General features: G+C 47.8%; 1 protein-coding gene across 1 annotated transcript in view; it reads left to right on the forward strand.

The window, feature by feature from the left end:
- Positions 1–21,464, forward strand: part of NOPCHAP1 (NOP protein chaperone 1) — a 172,101-nt gene extending 150,637 nt beyond the window's left edge. Inside the window, exon 4 of the mRNA XM_078675036.1 lies at positions 21,177–21,464. Coding sequence (XP_078531162.1) covers positions 21,177–21,365 — 189 coding nt within the window. The 3' untranslated portion in view covers positions 21,366–21,464. The remainder of the gene's footprint in view (positions 1–21,176) is intronic.
- The last annotated feature ends 2,128 nt before the right edge of the window (positions 21,465–23,592 follow it).

The following is a 23,592-nucleotide window of genomic DNA, read 5'->3' on the forward strand; positions in this document are numbered from 1 at the left end:
AACACGACAACGATGTATTACCTCAACAAGCAGGGGGGCTCGAGATCGCGCACTCTGTCGCAGGAGGCGCAAGCGATCTGGCACTGGCTTCTGGCTCGAGGACTGTCGATAACGGCCACCCATCTGCCAGGTGTGCAGAATGTTCAGGCAGACGAACTGAGCAGAATCGTGCAGGAAAACCACGAATGGGTCATAAACGACGAAGTACTAGGAGAAGTCTTCGCAAGGTGGGGAACTCCAGACGTAGATCTGTTTGCCACCGCCGAAAACAGCAAATGCCGAGGCTTCGCCTCCAGGTACTACCAGCCGGGGACGCTGGGGAACGCGTTATGGATCAACTGGTCGAACAGCTTTCTGTACGCTTTTCCACCAATTCCCCTGATTCCGGCGGTTCTCATCAAGCTGTCTCAATCCAGGGCGAGGATGATTCTGATTGCCCCGGAATGGCCCAGACAGTGGTGGTTCACGGACCTACTTCACCGATCTCTCCTTCCTCACATGAAGCTGCCGTGCAGGCCGGACCTTCTCACGAAGTTCGGGGGGCGGATGGTGCACCCCAACCTCTCGTCTTTGAGTTTGGCGGCATGGCTCCTGAAATAGTACAATATGGCCATCTGAATCTCCCAGAGGATTGTATGGGCATACTGAAGGAGGCTAAGCGACCTTCTACTAGGACTTCCTATGCTTACAAGTGGAAGAGGTTTTGCATCTGGTGCAAGTCTAAGAACTATGACCCTACGTCATGCAAGGAAGATGTCATCCTTCCATATCTGCTTCAACTGGCGCAGTCGGGCCTTAATGTCCATTCCATTAAGGTTCATCTGGCTGCTTTGACTGCCTACAGGAAAGGCCCTTCACAGACTTCCTTTTTCCAGATCCCTGTGATCAAAGATTTTTTGGAAGGCTTGAAGAAAGTGTTCCCTCCTGTCAGGCTTCCTTCGCCTTCATGGGACTTGAATGTGGTGCTGTCCAGATTGATGAAGGAGCCTTTTGAACCCATTCATAAGGCTTCGTTGCAGCACCTGTCCTGGAAGGCGGCGTTCCTCGTGGCCATTACATCGGCCCGCAGGGTGAGTGAGATTCAGGCATTGTGTTGCCAAGAACCTTATACTGTATTTCATAATGCTAAAGTTGTTATGCGTACTCACCCTAAGTTTCTTCCCAAGGTTGTTTCTGATTTTCATATCAATCAGACTATCACTTTGCCTACGTTCTTTCAGAATCCTTCATCTCCGGCGGAAAGGTCTTTACATTCCCTGGATGTGCGGAGGGTGCTGAAGTTTTATCTTGATAAGACTAAAGATATTCGTAGGTCAGACCAATTGTTCATCAATTATGGCTCAGTCAGGACTGGTCTTGCTACCTCTAAGCAGTCCATCTCTAGGTGGATTGTGTCCTGCATTCAGTTGTGTTACTGCAAAGCTAATAAGACCTTAGGGGGCAAACCTAAGGCTCATTCCACCAGGGGCAAGGCTGCTACGACGGCTATGCTCCGTAATGTTCCCATTGCAGAGATCTGCAAGGCGGCCACTTGGAAGTCGGTCCATACCTTTGCTAAGCATTACTGCCTGGACACTGATGCCAGGGCAGACGCTCAGGTTGGGCAGGCTTCGCTGCGGAATCTGTTCGCACAGTAGTGGCGTTATTTTATTCTCCACCGCCGCTTGTTGTGTGGATGGGCTTGCCATTCTATTCACTAGATTATGACTATACACAGAGATCCCCTACTACAGAAGGAGTAGTTTGTCCTGTAACTCCAGTTCTGTAGTAGGGGTATCTCTGTTATAGTCATAAGCGCCCTCCCGCCTCCCCGGTGGAGTGTTGTTCATGATCATAATGCTACAGGTCTGGCGTTTTCTGCGCCTTCAAAAAGAACTGAGGCTAAGTTGGACCTGCTATGCATTCTGGGATACTGAGAGAAGGTTCTGGAAGGTTCCTTAAAGGCACAGTATCCTAATTAAGCCACATAATGGCAGCCTATGGGGCTTGTCTGTCCAGGTTCTTCTCTCTATCATTCCTGAGGGATTTTGCTGTTAAGCAAGGGAAATCTGTACAGGCTTTGCTGTTTTGTGGATTTTATGGTGGAATTTCTAGTTGAAGTACTGGACAGTGTAGCCTTTTTGGCTGCATTATCTGTCTTTAAATTCTCTCTTAAGTGTCTATGCATTTTCTGCATTTTTTGACACTGTAAGAGATTATTTTTGATTGCTCCGGGGTCCACGCACATGGGCGGGACTATTCACTAGATTATGACTATAACAGAGATACCCCTACTACAGAACTGGAGTTACAGGACAGAAACTACTCCATGTTGTTTATCACCATGTGTCTGTGTTAAAATCGAGGGGGCACACCCTTCCCTCTCGTGTACATAGTGTGAAAGTCTTCGTGTAGTCTGGAGTTCCTAATACTGGTGCAGAACAAAGAGCTTGACTTAGCTGTTGAAAGGCATTCTGGCATTCACTAGTCCATGGGAGAGGCATGGGAGTGTCTTTAGTCAAAAGGGCCTGCAAGGGTTTAATGATGTACGAAAAGCTAGGGATCCACTGCCTACAGAAAGAAGTAAGGCCAATCAGTGCACGGATATCCTTCTGAGTACGGGGCACAGGAGTGTCTAAAATGGTCTGAATACGATCTGGTGTGAGTGCACGTCCCTCCTTAGACAGGAGGTGACCTAAATAGGTAACCTGCTGTCTACAAAATTGTAATTTCTTCCTAGAGACTTTGTGATGTTGAGAGGCAAGAAATGATAACTAGGACAGTGTTCCTTCTTTACACTGTTCAGGGGTATCAGCAGCCAACAAGATGTCATCGACATATTGAATAAAAGCCACCCCTTTCGGTACAGGAAAATAATCAATCTGCCTCTTCAATGCCTGGTTATAAATGCTAGGACTCTCTGTATACCCTTGTGGAGCTCTACAGAATCTATATGATCTATTATTCAAAGTGTAGCCGAACAAATAACGGTTGTCGGGATGAATAGGTATTGAAAAAAAATGCTTTCTTTAAATCAATGACACTAAATGTAGTGACAGTAGGAGGAACCATAGTAAGAAGTGTTGTGATGTCGGAGACTACCGGGTATTGGGGGCACCACAATTTTGTTAACCTCTCGTAAATCAATAATGAATGTGTAAATTTTAGTATCCGTGTCACTTTTCAAAATAGGAGAGATAGGGCTATTACAGGTATTATAAGGGACTTCTTCCACAACTCACACCTTGATCAAATCCTGAACAATGTGTGTCAATGCTTCTTCGCCTTCCCGAGATTTTTTATATTGGGGCAGTCGAGGCAATGAAGCACATTCCATTTCTCGAATATGCACTGGTGGGATAACCCTTTGTCCCACATCAGTATCTGATATAGCCCATAAAGTACTAGGTAAGGATGCCAGAGCGATATCCTCGTTAATGGGACCAGACCACTCAACCATTGGATAGTTGTCAGTTAAAATAACACTCACACCTTCTGGGGAACAACGTATTGTAGCACGAAAATATTTGAGCATATCGATAACCACAATATTATCCGGCGTGTTAGAGGAAAGCAAAAATGGGCATTCTGCAGTGAATTTATCAAGACTAAATGCAAGAGGCTGTGACAGTGGGCTAGATGTAGGTGTCCCATCGAATCCTATCGATGTTACCATTGCGTCAAACAGGGGAGCCCTCAGAACCAATTTTTTAGACAGAGCATTACGAGTAGCTATTGTATCAACCAGAAACCGATCAGAAGAACCCAGAACATTTGCCTCAACATGAGGACCTTTCTGATCTACTGAGACCTCCACCGTTTCCTTACCCCATCCTAGGCATTCCTATGCATAATCAGAATCCTCAAGATCATCAGCCGAATAATCTGACATTTGATATTGATTCAGTCTGTCAGAAGTATTAGAATCATTTGGTCCATGGTCAACTTCCTCAAACCTGGGAAGATTTCCTATTCCTCCCCTTTGTCCTGAATTCCCTGGGCGTCCTCTTATGCTTCCTATACCCCGTTGATACTGCTGACAACGCAAATGGGGGCACTCAGAACGCCAATGTCCAATTTCTTTACAATAAGCACACTGATCAGAAGACAGAGTTGCTCGAGAGAAAGGGGGTACACCAGGGGTATATACTGAATGTCCGCCTCTTCCACCACCTTTGAACAGTGGACCATATACTTGAGCCAACCTAACTTTAACTTAGTCTTTAAATCCTTTACCTTTTTATCCTCTTTGCCTTTTTCTTCCAATTCCGGACTGTTGGACTTTGGCCCTTAGGGCAGGTTCACCCCTAGACTTTTTGCGTGAAATGGTGACCTGGCAATGGTGATTTTTGGGATTCTGCGCACTTTCACTGTGTCCCAGTGGAAAGTGCGTGCGCACTCTGAGTGCATGTGCTGAGCTAGGCCTGCCCGCCCATAGGAATGCATGGGGAATGTATGTGTCCCTGGTAGTTCCTGATGCGTGGGGTGTACAGGCTTGAGTCTGGTATGTGTGAACTCGTGAGAGTGAATGCTGCGCAACGGTGTATGCAGCATGTATGTGTCTAGTAGAGAAGCGCCATTTCTAGACATGGCTGTACGTGTGCTGTGAGGGTGCTGGCGTGTGATTGGCTGGAGCTGGCTGGCATGCCAGGCTCCAGGAAGTCTGGATGGGTCTGCCCGGTGGTGAGTGGGAGATCTGCATGAGTAATGTGTGGGAGGAGTGTACCTGTGTCCTGGATGGGCTGGGTTTTCCCCACACAATGCTGGCTCCGCCCCCCTGTGGTGTGTCTAATGACCCAAGCCCTGCCAGTGAATAGAGAGGGTGGTTGAGGTAAACAGAGTACTCAAGAACCAGCTGCGACTGGTTCCGCCCCCACTCTGCACCCTTGAACAAAGGAATGCACTGTATAAAAATGGGGCTGTGTCCCCACTGAAATTGTTCTTGTTCTTGTTCCAGGATCCTGAGGGGGGCTGCTGCTGCTGTCGCTAGGCCAGAGGACCGCCACTTGGGGTGTCTCCCTGCCTGGAGACCCAGTGTGCTGGCTCTGGGCCCAGCCTTGCCCCCTGCCCCCCCTGAAGGGACTTTGCTGGATCTTTTTATTACTTCTAGCGCTGGGGAGCGCTTTCTGATTTCCCTAGCGCCTGGAAGCGCTTCGTTTTCCTTCTAGCGCCTAACAGCGCTTTATTCGGGCTGTAGCGCTTGGGAGCGCTTTGCCTGCTACAGCCGGTGCCCACCCGGCGTGTGCCCGCTTGATTGGCCGATTCTGGAAGTCCTCTGGCGAGTGCCCACCTCGACAGGGACCTGGCCGCCATGGCGAGAGCCCACCTCGCCTAATATTTAATTCCTGGAGGGAGCCCACCCCTCGTTTGCCTGCTCGAGAATCGCCGCCGCCCGGCCCGCGACCAGGAAGTCAGGCAGGCCGGGGGCGGTACTGCGGGACACCTCTGACGTCATTCCCGGGCCGCGCTCTGATTGGCTGCTGGCCCGGGACCTGACGTGTAACCAGGAAGAGAGAGCGGCGCCTGCTTTCTCGGGGCTCCCGGGACCGAGGGGGAGCCCCGCCTGCTGCCGTGAAGAGGAGACCGGTAACTGAATCCAGGCCCAGGCGAGAGCCTACCCCGCGCTGGGCCACACCAGAAAGAAGACCGGCGGCAAGAGAACCGGTGAGTGCAGCTCCAAAGGGGACAGGGGGGCCGTCGGGGCACATTGCCGGTGCCCACGCCCCCACCTCCGGTGTGTAGAGCCTGTTGAGGCTCAGGGGGCATATCTTGGTATCCGAGCCCCCGAGCGGGGCTCCTACGTTGCCGGCATTTCCTGGGGGCACTTAACTGTTTTCAGAGTCCCCCGTGAGGGACTCCAATGATCCAGGGGCATTTGTGAGATTGCGAGTTCCCAGGAGGGGGACTCCAACGTCGGGCCATATTTGTAGTTAGGAGCCCCGAAGCTCCAGGGTCCCATGGTTATTTTCAGAGCCTAGAGAGGCTCCAGAGACGGCCGCATTTGGTGTTTGAGCCTGAAAGGCTCTAGGGGGCACAAGTGATTTGGCCAGAGCCTGCTGCGAGGCTCCAGCGTGTGGCCCCATCCTCACACAGCTGCCCAGCACTTTGTGGGCAGCTGCCACGTTTAGGCCCCCCCTAACTTTGGACACAGGGCGTCCTAGCCCTAGAGAGGCCAGTTGGCCTAGGGACAGTCACAGGTGGTGACTAATGTGATTTGCGCAATTGTCCTTTACACCTCTGAATGAATGTTATGCATTGCATCATGTGTTTTCCTCTTACACCCCTACAGGTATTGTGATACATAGGTGGTTGTTTTCTCCCTAGTGCAGGTGGTGCTAGTGAGGTCCTGTTACCAGTAGTTACTGGTTGTGTGCTATTTTGTGCTAAAGTAAATTTATATTCTATGTACTAAGTGCTATTTCTGAAAGTGCTACTTCTGATTCCTGACAGTGGTCCAGGTGGCCCTGTCTTGTAAATATCCCCTTGTAAATTCTGCCCGTGCCTCTGGCACATTGTAAAGTGTGTGTTTTATCTAATGTGTTTTGGTGTAATACAAAGGCTATTTTTATATAACCTTGTGTGGAGTTTCCTTTGTGGTGGGCCTTTGGTTGTTGTTGCTGGGGTGCGTGCGCAAATACTTAGCCTACATCGCCTCCAAGTTTAGCCTTGCTGCTCGCGCCACGTTACCTAGAGGGTGAGTAGGGGTTATCTTGGCGTGTAACTCCCTTGCCCTGACTTGGGAGTGGTGGTCTCTGACTGACTTCGGCGAAAGCCCTGGCCGGCCGGGGATCCCATTTCCAACATTGGCGGCAAGCGGCGGGATAAGGATTTGTGTTTGCGTTGTACCTTGGTAGCAGCTGGCTGCACCACAAAACTCTGCATTTTAGATGACCACATTTTAGGGGATTGTTTTTTTGGAAGTTTCATATTTTCTTTTCCTGAAGGTATCCATTGTGTAATTGTGTCAGTACATTTGTCCCCCTCCCTGCGCCCAGAGTCGGTACCTGTGTCACTTGTGGTCAGGTTGAGGAATCAGGGGTGGTAGAAACTGCCTTACCAGTCCGAGGGGAGGGTTGTGTGTGGATGAATGGTGTGTGGCACTAGGCAAGTGAGTGTGAGTTCTCTGGGGTAGAGAGCTTGCTGATACCTTTGTGAATTGTGTACTCCTGTGTTAGCTCAGACCCCTAGGTTCCCTGTGTGATCTCTTCTCTAGAACGTCCGCCAGAATGGAGCTGGTTTTTGATTTCAATGATCTAGCCACATACGGTATGTGGGAGCTGAGAAAGTTCTGTGAAGAGAGAGGCATAGGGGCGGATCAGTCAGGCTGGTATGCACTTAGGAGATGCATGGTCAAATGGCAAGAGGATCAATGGGATCTTGAGCGCAGTGAGGAAAGGGCCCGGGCTCCACACCAGGAGGGTGGTGGGTCTGTGGGGAACCCTGAAGATTCAGAAGAGGAGGAAGAAGATAACAGCACCTGGATGCCAGTAGAGAGTGAGGACCCCATAGATAGGGAGTCCCTTGCTGGGTCCAGCGTAGGAGGCAGCGCCTCATCCCTTTCCCTGTCCCCAGAGGAGCTGGAAGATAGGAGGAGAGAAAGGGAGCACCAGCTGGCTTTAGAGAGGCTCAGGTTGGAGCATGCCCAGGCTATGGCGCAGCTGGAGCTTAGGAAGCAACAGCTAGAGACCGAGATGGTCTTAGCGCAGGAAAGGATAGAGGAGGCTGAGAGGGCCTCCACCAGAGGCAAAGTAGCTCTGGAGGATAGACTATCCCCTGCGCGCAGTTTTAATTTTCTGGATTCCCCAGGGAGGGCTGAGTCCAGTGGTGGCAGCTATTTAGACTTCAGTGCAGAAAGTCCCCTACCCCGTGCCCAACGTATGGTCCCTTGTTCCCAAGAGGAGGAGTTAAGGTTAAAGTTCAGGGGCAGTAGGAAACCGCCTCAACAGAAGTGGGGTTTTTTTGTGGACGACTGTTCTGATGCAATGTGGGATTGGCTGGCGGCTAGCTCGGATGATGAGAAAGACGGAGTACTGAATATGTTTCTCAAGGAGCAGTTGCTCAGTGTTGTTTGTCCAGAGTTGCGCCAGCACCTGTTGAAGTCTGAATCCCTTAATCCTTGGGCGCTTGCTGAGGAAGCAGAGCGCTGGGAGAGTGATAAAGGTTCTCTAGGGTCATTAGGGAGTGACTCCAAAAGTAGTGGTTCAGGTATCTTCCAGCCCAGCGTGGTGGAAGAGGCTCAGTGTAGCCCAGCTAGGTCCCAGGATAGCGAGGAGGGTATAGGGGCTCACTGCCTGGCTCAGTGGAGCAGGAGTGAGGGGGAGACCGAGGTTCCCCGGACGCCCGAAGCCCTGCCTCAGGACTTGGATGGTTTCTGTAGGGAACACCAGGTTGGGGACCTAGGCTGTCCTGTTAGTCCACTTGAGGAAGATCTCCTAGTGAGTAGAGGACCTGGAGCGTCTGTAACCAGAGCTCCTATGGTTCTAGAGTCTGGCAGTACCGCTCCGGTAGGGAGGGTACAGGAGTCCAGAGTGAGGAGTGATTGGGGGAGTTCCCCAGTGGAAGGACCAGTGGGTCAGGGACTACCCAGTTGGGCTAGGTTCCCGTGTAGTGACCATGGTAACACCACTTCTGGTCTGGGGGATCGTCACGCACTGTCAGGTGGACAGGGGACGGGAGATCTGCGCCAGACAGACAGTCACACAACATATGTCTCATTTGTTAGCCTCAGGGGGATGGAGTGTAAGTCCCCAGAAGTCCTGGAGTGCCAGGCAATTGTTCCACCGAAGGTTGTAGACCAGAGGTTGGAAGGCCAGGTTCAGGATCAGCCTGACCTGAAGGGTAGGACGACTGTAACCAGTGTCCTGACCGGTTCTTCTTCCAGAGGAACTTCTCCAGGTGGGAGAGGGCAGACCTCTGGAAGGGGGTGCAGAGGGTGGGAGAGCCCACCTCTTACCCCGGTGCAACCTGAGTGGATAAGTCCTGGGTTGGAATGGCGTTCTAGGGGTACCCCTCGCAGAGGGAGGAGGAACCCTAGAAGAAGAGGTAAGGGGAGGAGAGCCTTCCCTGAGACTCCTGGTCCGCCTGAGGTTGTAGGCCTTAGGCTGGAGAACCAGTGGCAGTCTAGTCCTGTCTTGCAGACAGGAAGAGTGGAGAATGGCTCCTATGTGCCAGGGGTTACTACCCCCCGCTCTGCGAATTGGCATGGACCAGTGGCACCTGGGTGGCCCAGGGCCTGGTCCTGGCCGCGGACAGCTCGGGAGTACCAGTGGGGTAGCCCAGTTGGTCCGGATAGTGGTTCTAGAAGGAATCCCATGGGTTCACCGTGGCGTAGAACAGGAGGGTGTCCCTGCAGTTGCGGGCCTGCGTCCGTGTTCTATCGCCCCAAGCAGGGAAGTCCATCACGGTGGTGATTGGTCTCCCCTGCGTTTTGGCTGGAAGGGGGTTATGTTGGACTTTGGCCCTTAGGGCAGGTTCACCCCTAGACTTTTTGCGTGAAATGGTGACCTGGCAATGGTGATTTTTGGGATTCTGCGCACTTTCACTGTGTCCCAGTGGAAAGTGCGTGCGCACTCTGAGTGCATGTGCTGAGCTAGGCCTGCCCGCCCATAGGAATGCATGGGGAATGTATGTGTCCCTGGTAGTTCCGGATGCGTGGGGTGTACAGGCTTGAGTCTGGTATGTGTGAACTCGTGAGAGTGAATGCTGCGCAACGGTGTATGCAGCATGTATGTGTCTAGTAGAGAAGCGCCATTTCTAGACATGGCTGTACGTGTGCTGTGAGGGTGCTGGCGTGTGATTGGCTGGAGCTGGCTGGCATGCCAGGCTCCAGGAAGTCTGGATGGGTCTGCCCGGTGGTGAGTGGGAGATCTGCATGAGTAATGTGTGGGAGGAGTGTACCTGTGTCCTGGATGGGCTGGGTTTTCCCCACACAATGCTGGCTCCGCCCCCCTGTGGTGTGTCTAATGACCCAAGCCCTGCCAGTGAATAGAGAGGGTGGTTGAGGTAAACAGAGTACTCAAGAACCAGCTGCGACTGGTTCCGCCCCCACTCTGCACCCTTGAACAAAGGAATGCACTGTATAAAAATGGGGCTGTGTCCCCACTGAAATTGTTCTTGTTCTTGTTCCAGGATCCTGAGGGGGGCTGCTGCTGCTGTCGCTAGGCCAGAGGACCGCCACTTGGGGTGTCTCCCTGCCTGGAGACCCAGTGTGCTGGCTCTGGGCCCAGCCTTGCCCCCTGCCCCCCCTGAAGGGACTTTGCTGGATCTTTTTATTACTTCTAGCGCTGGGGAGCGCTTTCTGATTTCCCTAGCGCCTGGAAGCGCTTCGTTTTCCTTCTAGCGCCTAACAGCGCTTTATTCGGGCTGTAGCGCTTGGGAGCGCTTTGCCTGCTACAGCCGGTGCCCACCCGGCGTGTGCCCGCTTGATTGGCCGATTCTGGAAGTCCTCTGGCGAGTGCCCACCTCGACAGGGACCTGGCCGCCATGGCGAGAGCCCACCTCGCCTAATATTTAATTCCTGGAGGGAGCCCACCCCTCGTTTGCCTGCTCGAGAATCGCCGCCGCCCGGCCCGCGACCAGGAAGTCAGGCAGGCCGGGGGCGGTACTGCGGGACACCTCTGACGTCATTCCCGGGCCGCGCTCTGATTGGCTGCTGGCCCGGGACCTGACGTGTAACCAGGAAGAGAGAGCGGCGCCTGCTTTCTCGGGGCTCCCGGGACCGAGGGGGAGCCCCGCCTGCTGCCGTGAAGAGGAGACCGGTAACTGAATCCAGGCCCAGGCGAGAGCCTACCCCGCGCTGGGCCACACCAGAAAGAAGACCGGCGGCAAGAGAACCGGTGAGTGCAGCTCCAAAGGGGACAGGGGGGCCGTCGGGGCACATTGCCGGTGCCCACGCCCCCACCTCCGGTGTGTAGAGCCTGTTGAGGCTCAGGGGGCATATCTTGGTATCCGAGCCCCCGAGCGGGGCTCCTACGTTGCCGGCATTTCCTGGGGGCACTTAACTGTTTTCAGAGTCCCCCGTGAGGGACTCCAATGATCCAGGGGCATTTGTGAGATTGCGAGTTCCCAGGAGGGGGACTCCAACGTCGGGCCATATTTGTAGTTAGGAGCCCCGAAGCTCCAGGGTCCCATGGTTATTTTCAGAGCCTAGAGAGGCTCCAGAGACGGCCGCATTTGGTGTTTGAGCCTGAAAGGCTCTAGGGGGCACAAGTGATTTGGCCAGAGCCTGCTGCGAGGCTCCAGCGTGTGGCCCCATCCTCACACAGCTGCCCAGCACTTTGTGGGCAGCTGCCACGTTTAGGCCCCCCCTAACTTTGGACACAGGGCGTCCTAGCCCTAGAGAGGCCAGTTGGCCTAGGGACAGTCACAGGTGGTGACTAATGTGATTTGCGCAATTGTCCTTTACACCTCTGAATGAATGTTATGCATTGCATCATGTGTTTTCCTCTTACACCCCTACAGGTATTGTGATACATAGGTGGTTGTTTTCTCCCTAGTGCAGGTGGTGCTAGTGAGGTCCTGTTACCAGTAGTTACTGGTTGTGTGCTATTTTGTGCTAAAGTAAATTTATATTCTATGTACTAAGTGCTATTTCTGAAAGTGCTACTTCTGATTCCTGACAGTGGTCCAGGTGGCCCTGTCTTGTAAATATCCCCTTGTAAATTCTGCCCGTGCCTCTGGCACATTGTAAAGTGTGTGTTTTATCTAATGTGTTTTGGTGTAATACAAAGGCTATTTTTATATAACCTTGTGTGGAGTTTCCTTTGTGGTGGGCCTTTGGTTGTTGTTGCTGGGGTGCGTGCGCAAATACTTAGCCTACATCGCCTCCAAGTTTAGCCTTGCTGCTCGCGCCACGTTACCTAGAGGGTGAGTAGGGGTTATCTTGGCGTGTAACTCCCTTGCCCTGACTTGGGAGTGGTGGTCTCTGACTGACTTCGGCGAAAGCCCTGGCCGGCCGGGGATCCCATTTCCAACACGGACACTCCTAATACTGGGCCATAGTCAAAAGGGAGACAGGGGAAGACGCAGTCTATGAATTCTCTTGAGGCGACTAGCTATTTCTGGCAACATGTTAGCGATAAATTTGTCGACGAACAAACGCTTACCCGTATCATCTGTCAATGACTGCCCACTAAAGTGATGGAATGTCTCTTCAAATTGTGTAAAGAAATCCAAAACTGACTCATCCGCTTTCTGTTTACAAGACGCTAAGGTTGTCCAATCTATTTTCTTAGGGGGTATGAGAGTTTTTAACTTGGTCACGATAGCTTTGGGAAGATCTAATATCTTCTGTTGTGGTTTCTTAGCAGGTTCCCTAGCCGCATCAATTTCTTCTAAATGCACCCAAGTATCACCATATGCTACAATATCATCTATTTTCCAAATTGTTCCCCACATATCGGGGGCAAAATAAGTCCAAAAAACCTATTGATATCTGGCATCGTCGTAGTCCAGGAGCTAATGGCTCCTTCCACTTAGTCATAGAAAGCAGCCGGATTTTTCCGTGGATCAGCCAAAGCAGCCTTCAGAGCCATAATGTCTGCTCTACTCCAAGGAGTATAGACCCAATTATAGACAAAATATCCCTTTGCATAATCTAAATCTTTATCAGCACTTGTTCCCGCACCCTTTGGAGGAACATACAAAGGCGCAGCTTCACGCGTCGGTCTCACAGCAACTACATTATCACTAGGGTCATTTTCTGTCCCCAAAACTTCTTTTTGCACTGGGGCCTGAACTGTTTGTGCAGTTTAAACTTTACCTGCTGATTTTTGCTATGCTTTCAAACGTTGTGTATAATGTCTTAATTTAACTACTCACCTGATTAGATCAGGTATATTTGAAAAAAGGAAAGTTCCATCACTTAATTGTTTATAGTCAAAATTGATATCATTTTACCTCCCAGGTAAACTTCTCTGTAAAATATGCCTGCTCTAAATCCTTCCACTGCTGAACCATTGCTGCAAGGTCTGGAGCAGAAGTAGTCACACAAGCTTCTTTGCGTGGAGGGGATCTGATATTTGCTTTTTCATCAACAGTCAAAGTAGAGCGAGTTTGCCACCCTTCTTGCTTATCTGTATCTTTCTCGTCTGAAGAAAGATGTTCTTCATCGGAAAGATCTTCCTCAGGGGCAGAGGGAAATTTATACGGGGCGGAGTTCGATCTAACAAGATGAAATCCTTGTGAGGTTTATTACGTATGGGATAAATGGGGCTCCCTTTCCTCTTTTTCTTTTATTGCCTTCATCTCTTTATTTTCTATTTCCAGCGCTTTTTGATATATTGTTTTACGCTGTTCTTTTTCTGCCCTAGCTTCTTATTTCCTCACCCTCTCTTGCACCTCTTTCTCCCACACTCGTACACAGTCAAACAGTTCTTGTTGACTTTTTTTCTTGAATAAATACTGCTCTAAATATTGAATCTTTTTAAAGTCAAATGACCCATTTACTGGCCATTGGGGATCAGGATCCTTTTTCGTATATTTGTTCCACAGTGTACTATACATTATGGAAGAAATACCGTATTTAATGTACATATGCCTCTTAGGTGTCCCCTCTGGGGGAGCCGGATGACTTCTGTCTAAATCCATTTTGGTACCTCCAAGACAGCAACACAGCCTACGGAGTGTGCTGGAAACAAGCATGCTACCAAATGTTTGTAAAATATTACTTTCCTAAAATATTCAAAAGTAGAGAAAAATCTCCAAATTACCTACCTTTATCTTTTGCAAAAAATAAATCAAACAAACAAAACCCGAATCTTGGCCAAGCAAATCAAGAGTGCCGCTTCAGCAACCTTACTAAACAAGAGTCTCCAACTTCCAATCTCTTGGTCGACCTAATGGTCACTGCAAAAATGTACGCCAAAAGATACCTTAGTCTGGACCGGCCACCACCTGGAGAGTCAAATCAAGAAAACCGAAAAAATCACTTCGGCTGCAAAGACAAGGGTCTCCTCATGCAGGACGTCTCCTCACCAAATTCCACTCCTTTGGACGGCCGCGTCTCCGATGAGGACCCACATGTGGGGTGCCAACTGTGGAAATGTGCCTTTTAATGGGCACACCGGTGCAGGGTTCACTCTTATCTTGTCCATAGACCAATAAAATATAGAGTGGGACTGAATCTGGAATTCAAGGAACAAGTTTATTAATCACTCATGAGTGGGAATTCAAGGAACAAGTTTATTAATCACTCATGAGTGGGACTATGTCCATACAACACCCTCAAGTGTTCCAGGATGGAGTACATTGAATACACAGGCCATAGTGGTTATATACAGACTTTGTTGCAGAGTAAGCATGTAGTTACAAATAGAGGGTACAAGCATACACAGAAATAGTTACAGCCAGACGTGGGCAGGTGAGTAATCACTTAGTCAACAAAGTGGGAGGGGTGCACAGAACTGCTTACAGCAGCCACAAATAGTCGACAGTTACATCTTTAACCAGGTGCATTTCAGCAGCTAGATGCCTTTGCTCAGTACATACATAGCTTTGGCCCAGTACAGAAGGGGTTAACTGAAGTTTAAGACTCAAGCAGAATAGAAGGGCAATCAGCAGTGACGACTGAAGAATTACATAGCTAACAAAGTGAATGCCACAGACAAGATGGCTTCAGCTTATGCTAACAGAAATGATTTTCGATTTCGACAGAGGGAGAACGGATCTGTCCTGTAGGAGCCCGGTACCTCTTCCTGAGCTGCTGCTGCATCTGTAAACTCCATAGACGTCAGTGACCAATGCCCAGTACATACCTTAAGATGGCTTCCCTGTTCACTTGTACTGTCAGTAATGGAACTGGCCATTACAGGGACATATCTGCTCATGCAGTGACTTATAAATAATGAATGCAGTTTTGGGGGCATGGCACACAAGTGTGTGCCATGTCGTGTTTTCACTTTTTAGAGCACCTTGTCATGCAGCCTGTAGTGGAACTCCGTATGAGTCTGGTGCTGTCCCCTTGGAGTGGCACAGGATAAGCTGCAGCTCTTAGGACCCTCTTGAGTACCTATGCCCTAGATACCAGAGGTACCACTTACTAGGGACTTACAGAGGTGCTAAAGACCTGGTCACTGAGGATTAAGTGACTAGGTGTCTTATTTTGGGGAAAGAACACTGGCACTTGGACCTGGTTAGTAAGAACCCGGTGCACGTCTGTCAAAGTTGCATCAAATACCAGGCAAAAAGTGGGGAGATAACTGCAACAAAACCTGGTTTCCTACAAGGAGTTCCTTCTTGACCCCCACAAAGGAGGACCTCTTCTTCTAAACTTCTATAGTGTAGTCTGGATAGATAGCAAATCTGGTGTTCTCCACCTTCAGGCTGTCCTTGCAAGCTTTCTACAGAATCCGGTCCTTCTCCTGGAAATTCCCACTGTCATGCCACCATTAGTCGAGGTGGAACTCCAGTGGGGGAGGGCACACCAGGTGCCCATTGCACCCTCTCTAATGCAAATAACTGCAGCGGGCCTGTAGCGTGATGGCGGTTGCTAGCCATCTCTCCAGTTACGGCATCATTTCACTTCCTACAACTCATTTGATACGCTCAACTATACAAATGTTGTTTCTGTGGCCTTCTGCATTGTTGGCCCTACGTGCCAACTTCTCCCCGCGCTTGGTCAGGTGCTGCACTTGATCTTGTAACAGTGTCACCACAGGCTCGCTTCTCCCATGACCTCAGTATTCTGCTTGACTTTGTTTGCTAATTTCCGGTGGTCATCCCAGAGGACAGTGAGGTCGAGGGACATCTTGTCGATTTTGGCCTCTAGAACTTCTCCGGTAGTGTTCACGGCACACAGTATCTGGTGTAGGTTGTCCAGGTCGCCATGTCCTGCCCCTACTCATTCTCCTCCTGTTGGCGGACTGCACCTCTGACGTCGACTGATTTTCCGGCAGGAGTATCCTTTACCGACCTGAGTCAACCCATAGTGGTCAAGAGAGTCGAGCACAATCCCCAATGAGTATCTCCTCCAGGGGTGCCCAATGAACTCCAATGGGGGATGTTAACCTGCTCCTGGTCACTCTCTGAGTCCCCAAGGTGGGGCTCCCTTGCACCGACTATAATTTTTTGCCGATCCAGAGAAGCAGTGGTCGTCTACCACTGTCCTCGGGTTGCTCCATGCCCAGGGTTCCTGCAAGCACAAGGCCAGGTCCGCTAGTAGCCATCCTGGGGCCTGTTCTCCAGCACCTACCTCACCACTGTGTATTGTACTCCCAGTCCAGGCACCAACAGTGGCCAGCTCCCGATGGGGGCTTGTTCTCTCTGGCCTGGGGATCAAATCAATGTGCTCACTTAATCTTCTTTTAATACTCTGAGAATATTTTTAAAATCTCCTCCCCTACATTCCTTATAAACTACAGTAATTGTGATGCTAGTCCCGTCAAAATAGACTACTGCAATGCCCTCTATCTAAATATGCAAACTTTGCAGAGCGCAGCAGCTCGTATGCTGCTCGGGATCCATTAGTTTGCTAGCGTCCCAGGCTCTGCACAGACTACACTGGCTACCCACCAGGAAACTGGTTGCCTTTAAGGCTCTCTTTATTGCATAGAAGGCCTGTATGGTGCTGGTCCTAAAATTTTTAGGAGTGGATTCAACTGGGACGCTCCCTCCAGAACTCCCCAGTCCACGTTTGCCATAAATGTTAAGATCTCAAAATTCAAACTAACCACTTGGGGCAGTACAAGTTTCATAGACTGTACATGGAATAACCTTCCTCTGAAGTTGGGATCCTAATTAAATGTACTTGTCTTTAGGAAGACTTTAAAAACGTGGTTATTTACCAATTAATATCGTGCTACAAGGCAGGGGACCAAATATATCAACACTTTTCAATGGTTTGCATCTTTTTTGTGATATAAGCCCAGCACAAATTGTTGATTTTCGAATTTACTCTCTAGCACAAACCTTTTTTTGCACTGGAAAGTAGCTTCAAAGTAACACAAAGTAGTGCCTTGCACTACTTAACATGCCTTTGTGCCAACCAGGCCAATTGGGCAATACAATAGGTGGTACATGGGAATTCCTTTGCAGCCACCCATGGGTTTTTGATGAAAATCCCCATCTAGTAACATTGACGAGATTTGCACAAAAAAAATACTCCTCCTCAAGGCAGGTGTAATGTTAGAGAAAAGTTTTCTTTGGTTAAACGTTTCTAAATGTGCATGTATTCTGTACTGTAGAGCACACTTCCAACCCTATACGTGTAAAATATGTCAAACACAGTATTATGTACTGAAAGGGTTCCATTCCAATACAAAACCTATGCTTGACATCGCGTACGCTTTTGCACTATGCACTATGGTGCAAGGGTGTGTGAATTAGCGCAAGGCAGCTTACAATGCACCAGCTCCGTTAAGAGCCAAAAATAGTGCTATATCTTATGACGCTGTTCTGCTCTATCCTTTTCATGCAGTGCACAACAGCAATTTTTAATAATGCACTGTGTTGTGGGAATTCTTTGTAAATTTGGAGCAGATAGTATAGAAATTACACAGCAAGTATAAAAGTAGTAACAAATATGGGTGTATGATAAATCTTGAAATATAATATTCGGAAACATTTTCATTGTGTGACAAATTACTTGAAATGTTATAAAGCGCTGTACTGAAAACTAATTTTCAATAAAATTGAGTTTATAGAAAGAATTACTTTAGTGCAACAATTTATTTTTGTTCTATATTAGATAAATCATAAATAATAAAATGTTTACGTTCAGGAAGATACAATGAATTGACATTTCCGTGACTTTTGGAACTGTTTCAACAGACTGCAAGGTTTCTGTGTTTTTATTCAGGCTGATGTCAGGAAAATCACGGTATTCAGGCTTCACAGCTGATTTCAAGTTTATTTTGCAATACGCAAAACCTTGAGAAGCTGGAGGTTCTATTATTAGAACAAAAGAAGATCGCTCATCCGACATATAGCCAGGCTATCTTGAATCCAGTGGCAAAGTGAGCAACGGACCCACGTCTGGGCATACCCTGCCAACTTAGGCGAACAAAGGTATACCAAAGGGGATGATGGATGGAGCGTTCGAGCAAATCAAACACTCACCCCCAGTCAACTGATCTGGGTTTAATCCATCATCATTCTTTAGCTCACTCCACCACCACAGTTCAGACATGGCCATATGCAAATCAGCCTGGCTGATGGGGATTATGAACCTGAAACCGGTCCCAGGATGCTTGTTTCTGGTCCAGGGAAGACCTGGCTTGGCAGTTCGGGCTGGACTGTTCCCATGAGGCACAGGGTCAGACTGATGTGCATATGGCCATGTCTGAAGTGGGGTGGTGGAGTGAGCTAAAGAATAATGATGGATTAAACCCAGATCAGTTGACTGGGGGTGAGTGTTTGATTTGCTCAAACGCTCCGTCCATCTTCTCCTTTGGTATCGCCCTGCTAACTATAAACTGGCAAAGCGATTCTCTTTTATAGCCGCAACTGCAGACTGCTCTTGAGCACAGCGAGTCCAGAGTTCCCTGTCTTAAGAACAGTCAGTATGTCTATACGTCTTCTATTGTCCTCCACCCACCAACTCTGCCATGACAGAGGGCAGGGGGGCAAGATTAAGAAGACCATTGGCAAATAAAGTGGTTCTCCCCATTGTGTTTTCTTGCACTTTTTCTTCTTCGTAAAAAGCCACCTTGAATGTGCGGACATCCAGAGCAGCCGTCTTTGAATACAATTGTAATTTTTGAACAAACCCATTCAGAGAGGGTAATGGTGGATGCCCGTGCATCAGCTGTGGATATCTTTGAATGGATTGGTTGATCTAATACAATCTAATTTCTCGGGGCTGCACACTTGTTGGCAGCTATCTTGAAATTAGTAAAACCCCATTTTTATAATGGATGCCAACTGACAGTGCAGAAATGTCATTACAAAATTGAGTAGAAGGGGGGCATCAAGCCAGAAGGAGCAGAGCAGCAAACACCCCTCTCAGTTTTGCTGTCTTAGCTCTGCCTCTTTTGCCCCCCTCTGTCTATGCTGTTTGTGCTAACTCACTGTCCCTTACCACTTCTTCCACCCCACCCTTTTTGTTTTGAGTCTTAAATTCTTTCTAAGCTTTAAGTCAGGAATGTATCTGTAATTTAGGTTAATGTTATGGTAATCAAATGGGGAGCAGGGAAGGGGGGTGGGGGCTGTCCGCTCCGTTTCCAACACGAAGCCTTGGATGACCTGCAAAATGACCCTGCTCTCTCTGATTGGATACCCTCATGCCTGTCACATCTAGAAACAAAATGCGCCCCAGCATCAAACAACGACGAAAAGGTGACTTGCACGCCCAGGTTTAAAATATCTTAGAAGAGTTTACATAGATTCCTTCAAGGACGAGGCTTTTTACTTCTCTTGCAAATATGTGATGGGAATGGCGAATATAAACTGCATTAGCCCTGTTGTAAAGGGTTGGGACTACACATTGCATCCTGGCAGCACTGTTGAGAAGAGCGCAACCTAATGAAGTTCTTCGAAACAAAATAAAAGTACATTTCAAAGGCAAACGTGAGTGAAAGCAGACTTGTTAGTATGAATTGTAGTGCAACTTTCAATACTGGGAGTTCACTAAATCAATTTAGTACATACACAGAATGTGCTGCTTGGCTAAACACTTACAAAGTCCCAAAGGCGAGACGTATTTGTTTTGTTTAAGCGCTCTACGAAAGTGCATGTGGTTTCCAGCTGACTCCCCTCTCTGCTTTTCTCTTCCCCTCTCTGCTTTTCTCTTCCCCTCTCTGCTTTTCTCTTCCCCTCTCTGCTTTTCTCTTCCCCTCTCTGCTTTTCTCTTCCCCTCTGTGCTTTTCTCTTCTCCTCTCTGCGTATTCACGCCCCCTCTGATGTTCTCGCCCTTCTGAACTCCCCCGTTTGCACTGCTTTCTCACCTGTGTCCTCCACCTCTCCCCCTCCATCCATAGCCCCCCGCTTCAAATGCTTTCTCACCGATTTGCTTTTTTCCTCACCCTCTTTGTTGCTCTTTCGCCTGTGTGATACCCCTCTTACCTTCCCTCTGCTCCCAAAGGGGCCCTCTTGTGTTGCGTTCCCCCAACCACCCAGCGCCCTCTGTTGCTTTTGTACCTTTTGTTGCTTCAGGGCCCACTGCCCTTCCATGCCCCCTGTAGATTCCATGTCCTACCCATGTTGTCTCTCTCCACATCCTCTTCCCCCCCAACGTCTTTTTTTCTCTCCCCCTACATAGAAGGGAAAAAAAGCTTTTGCAGGTTTGTTTTCTTTTAGTTTCCTGTTCTAAGTTAGATCCGCAAAAATAAAAATAAAAAAGCTTAATCCATTGCTTGAGCTGTCTTCCAGTCCCAGATGATCATTGCCTGCTTTGTGGATGGATTTTCCTTTCTGAGTGATCTCACACTGATTGTGCTGCTTGCTGCCCGTTTATCAGTTGGTCTCTGCCCAATTCTCCCTATTCTTTATGATCGCTTTACTATCCAATGCTTTCATGGATCAAGATGTGGGCTGCCTTATGCACTACATGGATTAAAGCGTAGTTAGCAATAGATGTATATTTTTCTGTCAGACTCTTTATTAAATAGCACGTTTGTTTGAAAAATCTATAAACAAATGAATGTAGTTGTCGTTTTTAGGCTTTGCCTGCACAGTGCTTGTGCTGTGCTTCAGAAATCTATTGTTTTTAATATAAACTTTAAAAGGGACTTGCATCCTGCCTCCTCAGTTTCCTGGCTTCTCAATGGTTCATGTGCGTGCCACTTACCTTTCCTCCATTTCTATTGGCTGTGGAATATTTTTCTGCATTTACAAATGCTTGTTCCTTGTCCGCTTCTCTTATCAGTTTCCCTCTGCCGAAACACTGTTAACATCCACTTTGGTGGACCTATATTCTCATAAAGTTTTGTCTTTTACTCTTGCAGCATATTTATATAACAATTTATCACTCAGAGCGGTTAAGTGATTTGCATAGAATCACAGGATGTTGCGTGGCACCTCCGAGACTCGAACTGGGATCCTCCGCTCTCGAGTCAGCAGCTCTGACCGCTGCGCCACATCCTCTGCACTCCTGTGTTATCTGTCAGGGAGCTCTTTCCTTCTCCCAGACACTGATTGATTAAAATAGCTCTTTATTTCTTACATGGGTGAAACGGATGCATTACCTATGCTTTTTAATAGATCAATCTTTGAAACTTTAACACCATTAGAATGAATAACTACTTCACTCTTTCCCTTTTTAGAATGTTGCTGTAGTGGAATTGAGTGGCTCAGAAGATAGCGACGCAGAGGAAGAATCTAGTTCTGAAGAGACTGGGTCTGAATCGGAAGATGATTGGACAATTGGGGAAGTGACCATGGACAATATCAAACTTCCTAAAACAAGTGAAAAGAAAGGAAAAATCGAAATCCTGGACAGTAAAAACAAATGAATGCAGTCGGACTTTGTATTATATCGTTTTTCACCCAAAGCTGGTATCTCTGATTTGGGCAGTTGCAGCAAAATAAATTCTATGTATTTTGTAATTATATATTTTTTTACTGTGATCGAGTATGAGCAATACCACAGAACGCACCTTCTTATAAGCAGTCGGGGTAATGGCAAAATGGTGACATCCTTGGTAAACCTCCTTTGGTCATCCCACTTCGGACCCACAGTCAACATTACTTTAAGCATAAAACTCTGCGTGCACTGTTTGTTGTGTTGCACAAGCTCCTCATTTGCAGCCCGATCCCCAGATTCACTGCCTCAGTGAACTCCTTTTATCAACGTGAATTGTCTTCTACACACTTTGCTCTGATGCCCAGAGTATCACAAGCAGGGTCTTGATGTACTACGAAAATGAGGACAGCCCTTTAAACCAAGATGTGAATTAGACTTCCTCCTCATTGAGACTTGACCAAATAACTTGTTCGCTTATCAATCATGTGTGGTGGCAAAGTAAACATACCAGAGAAACGGATATCCGTTTTCCAAAACTTGGCAGCTTTCTGTTTTGTGTGTTTAATTGCTACTGAACTTTAGTCCACAGTAGTCAAGTCAAGTCAAGTCAAAAAAACACTTTATTCGATTAAATAAAAATCATAAAAGTATACTATGCAAATACATAAAAACATCATACAGGGCTATTGATAACTGTACATTTAAAATTCATTAGCAATACATAAGAATTGTGTGACACACAGGATTTACACCATTATCAACAATGTTTCACATTTCATTATAAAACATATATAAAATGAAGCAGAACCTGGAAATTAAATCATACTATCAGGTATAGGGCAGACATTCACCCCAGCTATACTCGTCTGGAGTCTCTTCCGTCTAGCGCGGATTGATGCAATCAAGAAATTCGCTACACAGAACATCACCCGATGATTTTCCATTAATTGAAGAAACAACAATGCAGGTTTTAACTGTAAAAAACCCATTTCCCTTAGGAGGGGCTTAATATATTTTGACCTGCCTTCCGAAAAGAAGGGACAAAAGAATACAAAATGTATCAAATCCTGATCGGAGAAATTGTCACATTCACATGGCACATTATCCATTGGGGCACACCATTTCTCATAAATACCCAGCAGAAAATGTGCCTGATTAAATCTGAATTTGGTCAGCAACCAGCGATGATATGGGCGTGTGACAATGGTCAGATATGGTTGCACTGATATTGAAGTAATCAGCATAAAATGTGACCTTACTGTGGGTTTAGAGATTTCAATCGACTCTCTTTCCATTTCTCGGATCTTAATAAAATTCAGTTTTACCCAGTTGATATCTTCTTTATTCAAATTTTCCGGGTCTAAATATAGTTCTGGTCGACCTAAGAGTGCTGAAGTTTTTTTAATATAGGCCAACCATTTAATATCAGCCACTTTGTCCCGCCCCAAACAATCAATAATAATCTTATGATTCAGTGTAAGTTTGGGGTTAAGCCAGGTTCTAATCCATAATAAAAGCGGCGCCATGTTTAGGATGTCTGCGATATATCCCATTCCCAACTCTGAATGGACCGCAAAAGATGATGTGGATTGGGGGAGGCCCAGGAGGGATCGCAAAAATGTATTTTCCTCTCTCTGTATCACAGTTAAATCTTTATAGCCCCAGATTGCTGCCCCATACCTGGCTATGGCTATTGTTTTGGCTCTATATATCGCCAAAATTGCCTCGGGAGGTTTCCCACCCAATCTTTTCGCAAAGCCTAGGATTGCAGCCGATGGCCTTCTTACTGCCACTCTTTTATTGGTAACTTGTGGAACCCAGCTACCCAGATCATAAAGCACTACACCAAGGTATGTAAAGATTTTTACTTTTGATATTACTGAATCATTACAAGAGAGGGTCTTGATCTTATTTCTGCCTTTCCCAACAAACATCACATGCGATTTTTCTACATTAATTACAAGGTCTAAATTTCGCATAAAATTCCCAAAGGAGTTTAAAAGACGTTGTAAACCTATGGGTGTCCTCGCCAGTAGTACTGTATCATCAGCATATAATAAGACTGGCAATGGGGTACCCCCCATACACGGGACATCTACAGACGTTGCCGTCAGATTTGCACCCAAAGAATTAATATATAAAGAAAATAACATTGGGGCCAAAATACAACCCTGGCGTACTCCCCTCCCGGACTTAAAATCAGCCGTACACTTCCC

The sequence above is a fragment of the Lissotriton helveticus genome, chromosome 1_1, assembly GCF_964261635.1.
Source record: "Lissotriton helveticus chromosome 1_1, aLisHel1.1, whole genome shotgun sequence".
Taxonomy (NCBI): Eukaryota; Metazoa; Chordata; class Amphibia; order Caudata; family Salamandridae; genus Lissotriton; species Lissotriton helveticus.